The sequence below is a fragment of the Ictalurus furcatus genome, chromosome 27 (genome assembly GCF_023375685.1).
Source record: "Ictalurus furcatus strain D&B chromosome 27, Billie_1.0, whole genome shotgun sequence".
Lineage (NCBI taxonomy): Eukaryota > Metazoa > Chordata > Actinopteri > Siluriformes > Ictaluridae > Ictalurus > Ictalurus furcatus.
This window is the reverse complement of record NC_071281.1, coordinates 13,047,785-13,065,918: the sequence shown is the minus strand read 5'-3', so window position 1 is coordinate 13,065,918 and position 18,134 is coordinate 13,047,785. Positions and strand designations below refer to the sequence as shown.

General features: G+C 36.8%; 2 protein-coding genes across 2 annotated transcripts in view; both read right to left on the bottom strand.

Annotated features, from left to right (window-relative positions):
• Positions 1-720: 720 nt before the first annotated feature.
• slc17a6b (solute carrier family 17 member 6b) lies at positions 721-15,615 on the bottom strand. The gene is made up of 12 exons (XM_053616810.1): positions 14,284-15,615; positions 12,543-12,798; positions 11,747-11,865; positions 10,403-10,517; positions 8,413-8,500; positions 7,057-7,143; positions 6,583-6,725; positions 5,561-5,710; positions 4,488-4,620; positions 3,804-3,914; positions 2,354-2,481; positions 721-1,062 (listed from the first exon to the last, which is right to left on the bottom strand). The coding sequence occupies exons 1-12, from the start codon at positions 14,367-14,369 to the stop codon at positions 721-723; spliced, it is 1,758 nt and encodes a 585-aa protein (XP_053472785.1). The 5' UTR covers positions 14,370-15,615.
• A 113-nt stretch (positions 15,616-15,728) lies between these two features.
• The window catches only part of ano5b (anoctamin 5b), a 34,661-nt gene continuing 32,255 nt past the window's right edge, over positions 15,729-18,134 (bottom strand). Inside the window, exon 21 of the mRNA XM_053616800.1 lies at positions 15,729-18,040. Within this exon, the coding sequence (XP_053472775.1) occupies positions 17,804-18,040 (237 nt within the window). The 3' untranslated portion in view covers positions 15,729-17,803. The remainder of the gene's footprint in view (positions 18,041-18,134) is intronic.

Sequence of the window (18,134 nt, the reverse complement as noted above, 5' to 3'; positions counted from 1 at the left end):
CAAAATTATTTTTTTTAAACATCTGTTTCTTTTTTTTTTTTTTTAATGCTGTGCTCTTAAATACAGTGTCAAAGACCCAAATCATCTTAAGTCTCACAGAAAAAATTCCATCTACAATGAAAGAGTAACACATCATGGAAAAAAACAGGCTCATGGTTTTGTGCAGTGACACAGTCTGATTCTTGAAGTGCAGTCAGCAAAAGAAACAGAGAAAAACTAGTATATATGTTCAGGTTACAGGGTTTTCTGTCGCTGGTTTGGCTCTATGTGCATTTCTTATTGGAGCCATTATGAGGTGTGGTGGTTCTCAACACCTGCAACTAAACTAATCCTATAGAATGTTGAGGTGCAAATATTATTTTCACAACATTACACAAGATTGCACTTGAAATATATTCATTTGTTTTTCTTTCTTTTTTACATAGACAATTTACAATTACAAACCTGCCAATTTGATATGTAGTACATCTTTCTAAAATTTCTGTGTTTTATATTTATATATATTTATATATTTTTATCTATTTTAACAACTTGAATGATTTTAGATTTGATTATTTTCCTTTGTGCAAACATACAACAATGTGTATTATTTTACATCTTTATAATTAATTTTGCACTTTTTTTTTAGAACTCACAATCACTACAAAATACGTCTACCATGTGGATGTGTGCATGTGATTGTATTTATGTGCTTTGTCGGTGTGGCTGTGTGTGTATTGTCTAGGAGTACTCTCTGCCCTGCCTGTAGCCGTACCCTCCCTCTTCTGCTCCCTCTTGTACATATTCTTCTCTTTTCTCCCATCCTTCAGGCCATCCTCCGTTCATCTGTGAGGTGGCTCCGTATGTCTTGGCAGGGGCACCCAGAGCTCCGTAGTTTTGTGTGATGTCTCCAGTTTCCTCAGCCAGCTCGTCCTCATCGATGAAGCCACATTTCTCTTCACTGGTCTGCTCTGGATCAGCCCATGGCTGTTTCTCACCCGATGCGAAGAGGCCGTAGAAGATCACACCACCGTAATGTACCATTGAGGCAATGAGGAACACATACTGCCACTCTTCTCTGGTCTGAAAAGGTGAGATGATACTTATTTTACTATTTATTTGAAATGGGGTGTATCAATTTTAATCAATAATAGTAGAGAAGTTATGAATTATGTACAAGTGCCTGGAAGGAGTTCAAATCACTGATCTGACAGACACTGCTGGGTCTTTGTATACACAGAAATGTTTTATTGCCATCTTAAGCTTTTGTCATCTTAAGGAAAAAACGCTAAACAATTTGGAATGTTAATTTTTATAATTAAAATGTGATCTTCGATGGTGTCCAAGATTTATTTTGTAATCAAATTCTGAGTTGAAATGTTTATCAAAAACGTCTTTCATCATCATGTTCATCTACTTCACACTTTTCACAATTCCATTTGACTACCTGCTGATCGTGGCACCAGTGGGACTGAGCTTTATCTCTACCTTAAAAGAGGGATGCAACTTTGCTTTAGTCCTTTAGTCTGTTCAGCTCTTTCACCTGCTCATCTGTACACTCTGCCCAAACAGATCAGCTTCCAAAGCTTTAAAATTCATTCCAAATTCTCCATCTGGGGATTAATAAAGTATTATCTTATCTTAATACCACCATCAACACCACTGTGCTTGTCATCTCATAGACTAGTTGAGCATGTAGCTGCAGTAACTACAGTGCTGTATAGTTTAATTGAATTCTGGAAGTTTCTTTCCAACATTTGCCTTCTCCACTACTTCTATATTGGATTTTTCATTAATATGACATTGACCAATGCTTAAAATGGTAACTGGAGGAAAGATGCTCTTGCGTTTTTTTATTTATAGGAGCTAACAGCAAAACCTGACTGTTATCACTTAAGCTTGAGATGTTTAATTTAGATTTTTTCTCCTATTGAACAGGATTGTAACTGCACTAGTAATAACAATGCCCAGACCCCCCTCCCCTAACACACATTAGCACAGCACACAACCACTAACTTCTCACAAGAATGACAAAAACATAGCATCAGCCAACAACCAGAATTTCTAAACATAATCACAAATATTTCAATATAAACATATTTAAAACATTTCAGGGTGAAGTTTTCCTTTAATCAATAAAGTAAAACGTATTATAAGTCTACAGCTTCATCTTAGATTCAGCAGATTTTTATGATAACATGCAGTACTGTCACAAGGCACACTGTTCAAAGACACAGCCGTGCCATCATTGTCACAAATAAAGGATATCAAATATTTGCAAACAAAAAAGAAAGAAAGAAAGAAAGAAGCAATAATGATCACAGAGCAAATATCACATATTTTGTCATCATATATTCTTTTAGGGAGTTCCTACCTTATTTTTGGTCATAGCACCGACAATCAGAGGGCACACCATGCCTGACAGGGTCCCCACTCCATTTGAGATGCCCATTAGAATACTGGCATAACGTGGAGCAATGTCTAAGTGATTGACATTGAAGCCTAAAGAGATGGTAAAACAACCAGAAGAAATTATGAATGATCAGGACTTGATTTATGGGAAGTACTAATTTGTTTTTTGTTTTTTTAATGATTAACATAAAGTCCTTGAAAAGCATTAGATTTTTTTCAACTCCATTCAATATTTTTCAATTCCACTCATGTAAATTATACACCATGGATGTACACTGGGGGTTATGTAACAGGTTAAGTGTCAGCATAGTGCTGTAGTTTCAGCCTCAAGAAATGGCAGTGCGAACAGCATGTTATCAGTATGAAACAAGCATGACAGCAAATTGTGACCAATGAGAGACGTCTAGAGTTAATACAGCAGCACATTTGTGTTCATAATATAAGTAGATATTAGATTTATTGGGACTATTACAATAATACAGCATCTAGTAAGCTGACTAATTGATTTATATGGGTTTTTTCTCTGCAAAGGAGATTTTTGGCATACACCAAGGGACATTGCTGGGTCACTCTCCCCAGTTCATTTAATTTTCTACCACAGGGAATGATTCATTTAAGGCATCACAAAGAACTAATTGGAGAAGGACTGAAAGGTTAAGCCAAGTTATTAACGTCATTTATATAATCAGTGAAGTTCTATCCTCAATTCACCACGTAGAAGTAACAGAATCCGCATACTGCATCAATATACTGCATTTCTTTTCTCATCCACTCTAGGGTGTGGATTTTTCAGTATCTCTGACATTCTGCTAGAAAATCAGACTAAAAATAGATCGTGCAGCCATCTTGTGGAGCAGCGGAGCTCCCCCACCTCCCGCTCAGTGGGTTGTGTCTGCCTGTGCAGGCAGTAAGGCAGCTCTCGGGGGAGAGCGAGGATGAATTATTTAACGGGCGCAGTAGAAATGCACTCTCGTCTCCAGCTGCAGAAAACAGACCAAGAAAACTGAGAGCACACTGCACTGAAATGAAGCCCTAGTTATGGTGAACATTGTCTTTTTTTCTTTTTTATTTGTTTGTTTATTTGTTTTGCAGTAAACCAAAATTACTGTGAGGAGCATCTTGAGTAAACAAATTACACCTGCTGTTTTGGTATACAGTGAATGACAGTTTATGAAACAAACAATGTGGTAAGTTCTGTCTATAGAATACAACACAGAAATTGTGAAGTGCACTGTTGTGTTAAAATTTAACATCTTTCTACAGGCTTCCTTTTTATGTCAACCAAAGTCTTATTCAAAATCACTGTAATTTCATATTTTATAATCATTTTGGTGAATTATGAGTAACATTTCTGTATACTGGATGTTGTCTATTCTAGTATGTTGCCCTAAATAACCACAAAGTTGACTCACCTGATATAGCAAACCCACTGAAGCCCACAGCTAGCACTAGGAATGAGATGGCCATGCCTTTACTCTTAGAGTATCCTACTATTAGCAACAGAGTAGCCTCCATACCAAAGCCTAGAAACAAAAGAAAGAGTTTGGTCAACACTTTTAGCCATTAAGCATAAACATGACAATGAACTGTTTATATCATTATATTATACCAGTTATAATATATCAATAATTCTGTGGTACAGACCCCTGTGGTTTTGCCAAGCAAAAATTAATTTCAATCAGTAATGTGGAAATCTTTTTTTTTTTTTCATTAGTGGATGGTTTTAAGATCTACATATGGTGGTATGTTTTTATTTACAATAAGTAAATATTTATTATTTTTATATAGAAAAAAGTGATTCAGCCTCCTAAGTTCTCTGCATAATTGTTGAATTTGTTTTTTGTTCTTTTTGCATTCTGACTAATTTGTCCATTTTAGACTATTTGTTTTTTTTTTATCAATTAAAAAGAATAGTTTGTTTAACATTTTGGATAATGGATAATGAACATATGAACCAAAGACTGGACTATTTTTGCATTAATTTGATGACAATTTCTTCCGAAAATCAGCTTTAATAATAGCACAAAGGGCAGCTCGAATAGCATACATGGTCATTTCCATACAAATATAGTATACAGTGTAGTGATAATACACACCTCCACAATTCATGATCTTTCGGACATTGGTGGTAGACATGAGGTTCTTACTGCGCAGGTAATCCGCTATCTGCCCTCCAATGGGCACGATGATGGTCATCACAAGGTGAGGAAGGGCTGACAGCATGCCAACCTAAAAAACAAAACAGTTGTGTCTTGTTAAACTTAGTAAGGGAAGTCTCATTCCTATTGGACGAACCAGATCATCTAGATATTATTGAAATATAATTATAAAATGTATTTTTACCTATGTATCCCATCTTCGTATCACATCTTATCAATATAAGCAAAATTACTAGAAATAGGCAGCCAACATACATTTACATGCTTGGGATTGACTATAACTAAAATCACTGTTCATGTCTCAGATTTGCAATATTCTATGCATTTTTAACACTTTTACTTCACCTAATTCAGATCCAAACGATCTGTACATACTCACTGTAATATAAATCTAATTTTAAAAGTGTTTATGTATATATATATATATATATATATATATATATATATATATATATATATATATATATATAATAGACAGCCTAAAGGTCATCAAGTTGGTCCCTTTTGTTAAACGGTTTGTCCATTTGACTTGAACAGAACATATGGTTTGAGTCAATCAGCGCAAGTGTCTGTAACAAACATTAATCGTGGAAAAACTATTTAAAATCCTTCTTTAAAATGTTCTTCTTTGGATAACCAATCAAATTAAATTAAAACACCAATTAAGTATCACAATTCAAAACCAATGTTGTAATCTGCAATGCAATCATCACCAGCATATCAACAAGAAATCAGTGTAATGACATTAATTCCTGTTCACGCTTTAGATGTTTTTTGTCTTTTGGAGATGAGGAGAAAATAAATAAATGAGATGCAAATGCTGGCTCTGGTGACAAAACACTAATGAATAATTCATTAAACCAGCTAACACCTTTCGGAATGTTGAAGGTCACAGCTTTGTTAAGTAATTTTGACTACAAACACACAGGCATAAAAGGATCCAGTTGGAGGTTCTTCATCGTAAATACACACAAAATGTGAGCAACTACAGCAGTTGAGTGTACTCTTACCTTACTGATCTCAAAGCCAAACACTTCCTCGAAGTATGCTGGCTGGCTGATGAGCAGCAGGTAGAAGGTCCAGCTTCTGCAGAAGTTGGCCACGATAATTGCATAGACAGGCATTGAGGTGAAGAATTTCCTCCAGGGCGTCTTGAATTTCTGAGGGTAGAAATTTCATACAGTGATGAAAGATTGATTAAACACAGGCCTATTTCTGCCTCTCAAAATAATATTGATATTTGTGTGAGAAGTCTTTTAAAACCATGCATCCTACACTCACTGCTAAAAACAGTTTATAAGAGACCTTTGCTAAAGTCTAGTCAATATTTGTTTGTCTCTCAACCTCCTGCTCTGTGGGAGAAGGTGACATTAAGGAAGAGTCGAGCTGTAAATGGCAACAATACAAACATTTACAGCTTGACTCTTCCTTTCCTGCTCGAAAATCAACAAAATTTTAAAGCTCATTTGATACATACTTTGGCTAAGAGAAGAGACTGCGTCCTCAGTTTATATTGCATGATTGTGTACCACCAAACCAGTCTAAGTCATAACCTACAACTATATATCGATTAAATAATGATTTTAACTTTAAATCAAGTGGCAACTAAGTCTTAATTAAGGTTAAGGTTTACTGTAAGCTTGAGGAACAATTTCTCATTACTGTAATAAGTTAACAGGCTTGCACACGAGAGATGTAAAAGACAGAGAAGATGCAGGGGAGTACACATCAAAATAAGTAATGGCTGAAGGATTTCTTCTTCAAAGAGAATGATTTGAGGAAAGCTCTGAACTTTTTAAAGCTAAAATCACTTTGGCTCTACGTCAATCACACCCTTTTTGCCATGGTATCAATTCCTTTTAAAGTAAAAAAAGCACCAGGCTTTCTTTCTTTCTGGTAGAAAACCTGCTTTCTTAAACAGGATTCATAAATCAGTTGTGCTTTTGAGGAACAAATTGACAATGTTGCATTATTTTTAGCATTTCAAAGAGAGTGCCATACTGTACTCATCATCAATCATAATGTCCATCACCTCAGCAGGGCCCAGCAGCTGGGCACTTTCTCCAATGCTTTCCTCGATGTAACAGCGCTCCTCGTCTGTGATTGTAGGATGCTCGGCAGGACTCTCATAGGACACCAAGATCCAGAACATGTACCACACGAGGCCAAAACTCCCTGAAACAAAAGACAGGAGGAAAATGAAAGAGAGAATCAATTTAAGTGCTTTATTTTATCATTATTGTGATGCTTTCTGAAAGGTTGAGTGCATCTCTATGACTGGCACATGGAGTGTCAGCATGAGGACAGACCCATGGAAACATCAGAGGAAAAATCAATACAGTGTCAAATAATAATCCATACTATGGTTACAGCTCAGCAACACTCTAAATGTACATAGACAGTCACAATGGTCCATTTAGGTCAAATCTATGTATGTATAAATATATAGTGCACACATATATGTACATACAATGTAATATGTCTTTTGTGAGATCACTAAACTTACCATAGACATAGAAGACAGAGGACCAGCCAGTGTACTGCACCAGGATCCCAGCTAGAGGCATGGCTATGACTGCACCAGCGTAGGATCCTACATAAAGAGAGAGAGGGGAAAAAATGAAAGAAAACTTTCATTAGAAAGTTCAAACATGGAGGGGATTAAAATAGACAATTATATACAATGACAAGGTATCAGTTCACACTCAGCTTCTCCACAGGGAAATTACATTTGTGGATGGAACATGGGAACATGATCAGAAAGGGAGCATCAGTTCACACATGGAATAGTTACAGAAGTGAAGCTAGGAAATGGCCCACATGTACAGACTTGCTTTCCTACCTTTCATAAATACATGGCTTTCCTATTAGTTTCAAAGTAGTTACTGAATAATATGCCTGATGATGAATAACTGAATATTTTATAATAATATGAATATGAATATATTCAGCTGGGGTTTTAAGGATGTGGATACTTGAACCAAGTGTGAACAAAGGAAGCATTATTCTGCATGATAGCCATGTACTGTTTTGCACAGAATGTGAACAATTACAAAATGATCCAATAAAATGGCAACAAATGACTTATTCATTCACTGATTCATTCATCTTCAGTATCCTGGTCAGGCTTACGGTGGATTTGTAGCGTATGCCAGGAACACTGGTAGCGAGATGGGACTACACCTAGTTTGTGTGCCGGTCTATTGCAGGGCATCATGCACTAACATGCACTCACACCTAAGAGTAATTTTATCTTAGCAGTTCCACCTATTAGCATGTTTATGCGAGGTGGGAGGAAACGAGCGAACCCAGAGGAAACCCTCATGTACACATGGAGAACATGCAAAACTACACACAGACAGTAACCTGATTTTAGGATCCAACCAAGGACCCTGGAACTGTCAGGCAGCAACGCTATGCACTGCACCACCAATTAATGACTGAATATATGGTAACACTTGATATGAAAATATGTCAGTGCTATTGCATTCTGGTTCAAGGTTCTAGCTCTATTATAAGCATCTGCAAAAAAACACGTTCCCCCAGAGGGACAAACTGAAGATGGGTGCTAGATGGAATTCTTGGATAAGAGTGTAGTGCATAAGACTACACAAGTTATAAATTGTCAGCAGAGATTAATCATAGAAATTGATAGCAAAGAGATGGAAGCTCTCTTAAGACAAAAAAATATTTCCACTTTTAAGTGAATGACGGACAAGAAACAGAGACTCTAAGAACCCATTGTAAGGTGGACTATGATGAACACTGACTATTGGAATATCCAACTATTTTAATCAAATTAATCAAAAACAAGCAAAAATAGCACATTTGTAATTGCTCATATGAAGTTGTCTGTGCTTACCACAAAAGGAGGTGGTAGCCAAGCGACTCCTCTCCAGAGGCGGGGCCCATTTACTCCAAATCCCATGGCATGCTGGGTATGTCACTCCCTGTCACACAATCATATTATACTAATCATACGTATAAAGATTTAAAGGTATGCATCGCTTTAATGTTAAAATTAAATCTTACAAACAAATCTAGCTCACATCACACCATGAGATTGAATAAAATAGACTGATTTGAAGCCCTTAACTAACAGAACATAAACCATATCACATTTTACACTTGAACCAGCTATAGTGAAAAATTCAGTATCATTGTGTCAGTTCTTTATTATTATTACCTTCCAATCCTAATGTTAGTAGTAGTGTTACCATGTTAATGTGCTTTACAACTCCAATAGATCAGATATAATCAAATGAAGTCAGCAAGGTATGAATACACTGCAATCAGACAAGCTCTAAGGTCAATACTTGTTGCTGAGAGATTTCCTCAGACTTTGACTGATTGCTATCATGTTTTCTTATTCATCACCTGTGAGAATTCCCAAAATCACCCACAAATGTGTTCTACCAAAGGCGTTGTATCATAATTATAAGTAGCAATATACTGATATACAGTAGGAGTCAACTCCAGAATTATTGGCATCCCTCATGAAAGCTATCAAAGATTATGTAAATAAATAACACATGCACTGACTGATCATTTCATTTTACAATTTTTCATTGTAAAATATTGGTTCCAAAATGACCAGAACCGGCACAATTAATATTCCGGATGCTTTTCCTGGAGAGAATTAAAACACTGAGTTCTGTAACCTTTAGCAAAGTAGGATATTGGACCACGCTTCTGCAGAATCTTTGGTCATTTTAGGCTTGCATTTGTCCTCAATCTGTTCTTAATCTGGACCCCAGAATTTTCAGTATGGTTCACATTCTAGTAAGGTCCTGATCCAGACAGCAATATGCTGCTAACTTTGATTTTGATTTTACAGCAAACATGTTGGTGTGGGTTTGGATGTATGTTTGGAGTTGTTTCATCTAAGGCCTGGCAGAGGCACCCAGGATTTGGGCTGAAATATCCTGGTACTTTTCACAATTCATGATGTCATCTATCATCAAGAGCCCCTGAACCACCAGCAGCAAAACACCCACCACCAACAACACCCACCACTTTTACAGTAGGTACAGTAGCCAATGATGTGAAAAGGCTAAAAATTTGATTTTGGTCGCATTTGTCCACAACACGCAATTTAATTGTAGTACTAGTGGAAATTGGTGAAGGTTGCAGGCTGCTCTCAGAGAGGGCATCCGCTGTTGAATTCCAAACATTGTATGAATAAAGGTGATACATTCTGAAACTGTGATCTTTGGTGACTTCCTTACTCTCTCAGCATTTTCCTCACTCTGTGGTATGTTCATGCACAGGGGCGTAACCTGGCCTGGGCCTTTGGGGCTGTAGCCTGGAAGATTTTTTTCTTTATCCCTGAAGAATTATACACTTGGAGTGGTTTGTCACTACGGAACTGAACATCAATAAAAGAAGAAGGTGCTGTAATTTTATATCTTCAGTGAATGGAGGCATGACCAATCAAAAAGGGTTTACACTGCATCCAATTCCTGGCAAATTTTCAAGTATTCCAGATTTTTTAAAAAGGTATTATTATTGTGTTTAATTGTGGTTTTAAGAGCGTATGAATTTTATATCATTATCCAAGTAGTCCAGGTCAATCACCGGATATTTTTACATTGAAAGCTCTTTGGCGTTCCCAATGGTAATGGATGACAAAGGCATTTTCCATGTGTGCACTGTCAGGGAAACAGCAAATTGTCAGAGTTTCTAGGGACTAAAAGCAGTTAATGTCACTCAGCCCAGTGATTTATTTATAACTTTTTTTTTCAAAAAACATTTTTCTTCCTGACGCCGGGATTTTTAAAATCTTTTTTATTTTTCGTTAATTTCCTCCAGTAGTGCAGAAGTCAATTCAGTAGCACACGTGACCTGCTCACCTCCACGAGCCCCTGTAATATCCTGACGAATATGACGCAGCCGTAGTGCACGCGCGCAGCTGACGGTATGAACATGTTGAGGGTGGAGGTGAGAACGATGGCCGCCCCGAACACTCTGACAAACAGAAACACATCACCTTTACACTACTGGTTACAAAATTGCAGGAAAACATTTGCAAAAAGACAACAACAACAAAAACAGAGTAGGATTTAAATTACAATTTATTATGTGCCTATGATAAAACACAACGAGTAATACATGCAACCTATATTCACATTTATATTTATAGGCTATATATTAGGAAATAGCACATCTCTTCACAGTCTAAAGGTTGGCATCTGATCGAACCTTTTTTTTTTTTTTTTTGCATATTCTTATTTTTATATGCACACGTCAAAAGGAAGATTGTCAAAAGGAGCAGGCCTATATTATTTTATTATTGCTGTATTTTTAGTATATTGTATATAGTATATTTTTATTTAATTCCATGAAAATCAGTATGTCTCTTTTAGAAAAATAGAAAAACAGAACCCATTGCAAAGATTTACTTCTTGCTAGACTGACCCTTCAGGACAAAATCCTAAATTCAATTACACTGAGTTGCAAAACCTTTAGAAATGTGCCGAAAACGTTTATTAACCTATAGATAGAAATGGATATAAACACAAGGTTCAAGAAGTTCATCTGTGCCAGTTTTTTCCCCTCAGCAAGCCCAAACGCCTAAACGTCCCAGCTTTGTTACTGCTCAGTGTTAATGTCACACGCTCAGAGAGAAAGGACTATAAAGTAACCTCCATCCTAGTATTGCATATGTAATATGAAGGGGCATGGGTAAGCCCTGTGGCAGCGTCTCCATGCCCCCCCGCCTCACTGAACGGATTAGACACGGTGTCCCCCGGGATCTCATTAACAGGTGGAGAAAGCCAAAGCCCACTTCCCCTTGTGTGTTCTGTCACCAAGCCAAGGGCAATGTCCCCGCTACAATTAATGGCCTGATTTTTAAAAAATTACTGTGAGATATGCCCGTGATATTTTTCGTTATTATTCACATTATTTTTTCCTTTTTATCAATAAATTAGCAAAGAAGAATTAGTGCTTGTTTTCTCAGTATTTTACTTTAAAAAATGCATTAAATACTCAGATTTAATAGAAATCAAAATACTTGATGCTGATAAACACAGTTATATTACACTTGCAGTACCATTTAAATCATTATAATAATTTAGTACAAAACGGCTTTTTTAGTATAAAAAAAATACAAGACAGCTTGAAAATGACTAAATATAGCCAAATAACGGAGGACCGATAGCATAAAGAAGTATAGTGTAGATAAATAGATTTACCTGTTCGCTGCTAATCGCGATGATATGTACCCTCCTGGGATTTGGGTCACTATATAACCCCAGAAAAATGAGCCGTGGATCATTCCCACTATCTCTGGGTCCCAGTTAAACTTGGCTTTCTGAGAAAGAGAGGAAATGGAACAGTGTTCACAAAAACAAAGCACTGAGCTATATCTGAAACTGGATAAGAAAATAAAATATAATAAATATCTATTATGTAATAATGTGCCGGCTTATGTTTAAGAATTTGCAGGTATTTAATTTTTTTTCGTTCATGTACGTAGGCTATGATTTAAAATGTAATAATAATTTAATAGCTTATCCTTTCAAAAAATCATCTGAATTCACAATGTTTGCATATTCACATCTTACGCCATAAATTACACTGATGAATTGATGGAATGCCGAGCTTATAAAATCAGACAGTTCAATAAATAAATAAATAAATAAATAAATAAATAAATAAATAAATAAATAAGACATTTAGACTATTAGAATATAAGACTAATATTAGAATATTAGAATACTAGCAAACGTCCCGACAAGTATAGGAATGGGAATAAAATAAATAAAAAAACTCATCTAAACACAAATTTCTGAGTTAATAATTAAGTCAGTGGAAGGCCGGAAGTTCCTCACAAAAGATAGTAAGACAAATGTACGTGTGAGTGTGCGAGTGAGAGTGTGTGTGAGAGAGAGTGTGCGTGCGTGCGTGCGTGTGTGTGGAAGAAGGAGGGAACCACGTACATGACGTAGACGTAACACCTATGAAGAAATTCCACGCACGCGCACGCACCTCTTTGATGATGATTTTGCCGTTCTGGTGAATGGTGCTGTTGTTCACCATGCTCACAATGGCCACGCCCAAATTGCACCGAATCCCGAAAGAGATGCAAAAGCCCAGGCCGCTCATGATAGCGATGATGTAGCGGCGCGGGAGTCCGAAGCACGTGCAGTCACATAAGGGCGCCTTCCTCTCACTGCTCCGCGCCGGTCGGCCATCTGCCGTTAATTCAATATTTTCTCCAGTTTTCTGTCTCTTCTCCAACACTCTACACCGGCAAAAAGGGCAATTAACGAATGAACTTGGTAAAAAACAAAAAAACAAACAAACAAAAAAACACGTGCAGAGAGGGTAAAAGCTCAATTTTAAGTAACCAGTGCATGGGCTAGTTTAGTTTTAATTAACCAGTGCATGGGCTAGTTTAGTCTAATACAGACAACGTATAATTATAATTAAACTCTTATCAACACATCAGTTATTCTAATCGAATTTTTATTCGCATTTTAAACAGGCTACAAGAATCACCGTTTTAACACCCCATGACATTTATAGGCCTACTTGATCATGAGTGTTAAAATATTCTTTAGCAATAAACACAGTGTATAAATAATTCATATTAAGGCTAAAATCAAAATCAGGAAACGCAGAGGGTTCAGCCAGAGCGCCAAAGGCCTCATCTGTCTCTCCTGTATACCGCATTGCAGCATTTCGCTCACCTTCGGCCTTATTTGCATTCATACAAGCTTCACGTTTACAAGTTTCATCAACATCAACAAAAAAAGAGAGAAATATTTCCGTATTTAATATGTCTATAATTGTTAACAAATGTATTGCAGTACACTATTTTTTTTATTATATAGAACAGTTGCAGGCGGATAGGCATTGATGCCATGCATGCAGATTAGTCACTCAAATAAAGAAAATATTTTTGCAAACCAATTTCGTTAATGCTCTGTCCATATTACACAAGCTATTTTCATTTGTTTTGCATTTCACTCTACATTTAATACATTATTTAGAGTAAATCAATGACCTGCAGGAATGTCATATGTTCTCTGAGTATGTTCGACGTTTAGTTCAAGGTCCTAGTATAATGTGAAGTATTAAATAATAGAATTTGATCCTTGTGTAATATGGACAAAAATAAATAAACAACAGTAATAATAATTTTTAAAAAATAGCAAAACGACGCACTTTTCATTATACAATCGGAAAAAAATTATATCAGAAAATTAAAAAAAAACTATTACAGTTTAACAATAGCTATAAATATATCAAAAACGAATTTATGCGTAAATACAAATGCACGAATGTTTTTCCCATTTTGAACACGTACATACAATAAAGCAGATTCTCTTCGTTTGTGTGAATTATTTAAAGACCTCTGAATGGTCTCTGAAAAGGTGACACCCAGGGGAATTCTCTCGTCAACGATTACAATTCAATCAGTTATTCTTTCACACAATTTACCTGTGAATCTCTTTCACATGCTTAACATTTCACTCTGTATTACATATTGCACGCACGCACGCACACACACACACACACACCTTTAAACAACCGCGTGACTGTGTTACAAATGTGTTTTCTAAAATGTCGTGACAATATCCTCCGTCATTTCCTATGCCTATAGAATTGTTCACCATATATTTGGGGATACCGCTCACGAATATGCAATGCAAAATGATTTCATCAAAAATGAACATCAAAAGAACATGATTACAGTTTACAACATGGACATATTTCAGCTTACTTGTACAAATGACCCAGCGTCTTCCCTGCTAGTTGCTTGAAAGCCTCTTTCCTGGGCACAGAACCGGGCTCCTTCGGAGTATCCATGTCCAAATATGATAATCCCTCGTTTTCTTTTCGTTAGTGTTAAAGTATCATGTCACGGACGAGCTGGTCGGACATACCGGACAGACACCCAGCAGATCTGTGATTAAGGCGCACAGATAGCTACAGAAGCACGACGTCTGATCCTCAGACACGAAAAGTGAAGAAAGAAAAAAAAAAAGAAAAGAAAAACACCTAGCTATATATGACAGGAGAAATCAGAAGTGGAGTGGCTCTCTCTGTTCGGAATGAGAAACTCGTTCTTCTTACGCATCGTGAGCGTTTTCACTGCCATCTCGGCGCGAGGCAATACATTTGATGTTCACGTCAAACCCGACTGCTTTTTAGAAGATTAGGGTTGGAAAAAAGTTTAGTGGAAAAAGAAAAAAAAATCTAATCAACGGAAATCTACACGGATAACAAATACAATGAGCGATCAAATAAAGGACTGGAAAGACAGTTTCCGGTTTGTATTATCTGGTGCACGGAAACCAATTTCAGCACCAAGGTCAGCGATACGGCGCGTGCTGCCCGTCGCTTATGCACCGGAGCGCGCGCTACACTCTAGACAGAACCCCTTCCCACCACCCACCCTTCTCCATACACGCCAATCTGCCCACTTTAACTGGGAGGGGTTAGACATCACGGGAAACATTCGCAATCCGTACGTTTTCAAACATTCCCGGCTGTTTTTCTTTTTTTTGGGGGGGGGGGGGTGGAACTGCATTACTGCGACAAAAAAAATCATTTTTTTAAAGCATGGAGTACAAATTTGTGCTTTCAATCTCACTGGTTGTTTATTATATGAAAGGCCAGGCGAGCCTCCTGGGGGCGGTGCTATGGAAACCGAATGAGGAGTGTTTCCCCCTCCGAGATCTCGCAAAAAATGTATTAATAATTCAAGCACAGCTCAGCAAAGCGTCTCCTTGTCTGCAGTAGATGTGTGCGCGTGTGAATATGCATCTACAATGCAAGAGGTCAAACATACTAATGAAGCAATGTACTGTATGTTTAGAAACGTTCATATCTCCCAAGCAGCAAGAGGGAGGGGGAAAGACTAGCCTTCAAAATAAACCTTATGCAATATATATGTCTCTTTGACTTAAAGTTTACGGCATAGTGCTAAATCAAAGACTAAAACCACAGAAACATGAAAATGCATGTAGTTATAACAAGGAAAGTCACATTAACAGCAAACAGGTAGTTGGACCAGATGTAAGTGAGCGTGTGGCGCCATCTGGCGGACATTCTAAGCGCATGCGCACTTCTCTAACCCACCTACTACCCGATTAAACACACAAAGGTTTACATGGAAATGTTCATATTTAGGCACATTTCAGATTAAACGCAAATTGAGCCTCATTATATAAAAAATTGTATGGGTTTATTTTAAGAGTCATGCAACTCAATAGTAGGAACATATGGCATAAGATCATATACAATCTATTTAATGGCTAATAGCACCATTATTCCAAAAATAAATCAATTAAGCAACAGATAGAGATACAATAGCCGTTTCTGATCATCGGAAGGTTAACTTCCCTGAGATATACACTTAAGCTGTCTATTGAAGGCTTTATATTTCTCTACATAGACATTTAGTATGGAACAATCTATTTCTTTCAAAGAAATTTTGAGTCATAAGAGTTTCCCATCAGACAAAACAAAAGGAATAAAAGGAAGAAGGAGTTAAACATTATTTAAAAGTACACCAGAAAAGATATGATACTAACATACACAACTGCAGGTTAGAAGCAAATGCAGTTTGACACCTTGCACATACTTTTCACAAAATGATGAAGCGAATAAATAACTAGCGGAAGTGATCAACAATTGTGTATAGCATTGCGATAAATTAAATTTAAATTAAAGAGTATATCGCTCAGTGAATATGAAGGAACTTGCTAAAACCTCATTCCTTCCTGTAGATATCTTAAGTGTTATACAGGTCTTCTCTCAGATTTACACACACAGCAGTATCTGACACTTGAACTGCTAAGAACACAAATGAAATACGTAAACAAAATGTACACATGATTAGACGTGCAACAAAGAGACAGGAAATGGAAATGCCTTTAATGTTCAAAACACCTCTGGATGTGGTTCTTCATTGCTTCTGTTCATACTAGACTTGTAGGAACATACTCTCTAGACAATATTTCTCTCAGTTTTTTGTTTAATCTTTGTCTGGAATTTAACAGCACTTAGCTATTACTCTGATGTATTTGTTTTTTTTGTTGTTGTTTTTAGTTGAAATACTTGTAATAGAGTGTGTGGCAATTAAGAATGAAGCTTATATATTCTTGAATTCTGGAGAAGTTAAAAAAAAAAGTAAAGAATGTAACATTTTTCTTTTAGGGTAGATCTCTCACTCTCTTGCTATCTATATCAATCTCTTACTCAAAAACATCGTAGTGCAATACATTTATTCCAGTTTACTAAACAGCTTTTTAGTAAATATGTCAGGCTCCTGTCAGAAAACTGTTAATGTGTTCATCAAATATTTAGTGTAATCCTGTAAAGTTTCTCAGTGTTAACAGGTTTAACAGTTAAATGAACTGTTTAATGTAAATGTTATACATATTGTACCATTTCATCCACAACTTTAACCCAGTGCACATACTGTAGGTCCCATCATTATGTGTATTAAAAAAAAAGAAGAAGAAGAAAAAAAAAGGAAGACGATTAACTTTGCATATGAGAGCATAAATGTTGTCCAGAGAACAACATGACAGACTTTTGTGACCATTACAGTATGAGTGCTTGGATGGACATCATACTCAAAAAGGGTTTACCCTGGAGTACTTTGAAATTGAGGTCTTAAAGAATTGCAGTGTAGTTTTAAAATAAGCCAGCAGAATTCTGCATTTGAATAGAGGGACAAGAATAACTAAATAACACAAAACAGTAAAACCATTGCAACACATCCAGGCAGCTTCTTCTGGGGAAGAAAAAAAAAAAAAAAACAACCAAAAAAACAAAACAAAAAAACCAAACAAATAAAAGCTTGTTTGTGTAAGGAATTCTTAAAAAATCATATAATAATTTTTGAATGTTCACATTTTCCCTTTACATGCCATTGGTTTACAAGGCAAAATGACCGTCAGTTCAGAGATCTGTCCAAATCACGAACATCATGCCCATCACAGCAGTTACAAATACTGACAGAGCACTGCATGCTAGAGAGGCAAGAGTCAGAGTGCACTGCAAATAAGAGTAAAATACAGACAGCAGAAGAGCCACAGGATCCCAGCTTGGTCTCATCTTCCTCTTTATAATGGAAAGTGAGGTTTTTTTCAGGGTTCCAAGAGAGATAAGGCTATAGGCAGGCTAGTTCTTTGATTATACATGCAGCACAGCATGGTCTGGTGTTGATCATACTCCAGATACTCATGACTGGTTGGCACCCTTTCAGGCTCCTGTAGGCTCAGGGCTCCTTAGATACATTCAGACAGAACTTCAATCTTGTCTGTAGGGAGCAGTGAGCTGCTCTCTGTTGAGTGACACAGGTCTGTGGTCTGACTCTGGCTGAGCTGCAGTGTGAGCTTCTTCACGTCGTAGTCATGCAGGTACTCCTGCACCATGTAGCGCTCGTGCTTTATGCGGTCCTTAACTTCAGACGGGACGTCAGGGATCAGCCACGCCACGAAGAACTTCACCATGAACACCACATGCTGGGCGGAGGCACAAAAATTGTCTCAGATACAAACCTCCACTATGCAAATCATGATTTAAAAAAATAATACTAATAATAAAATCACATAACAT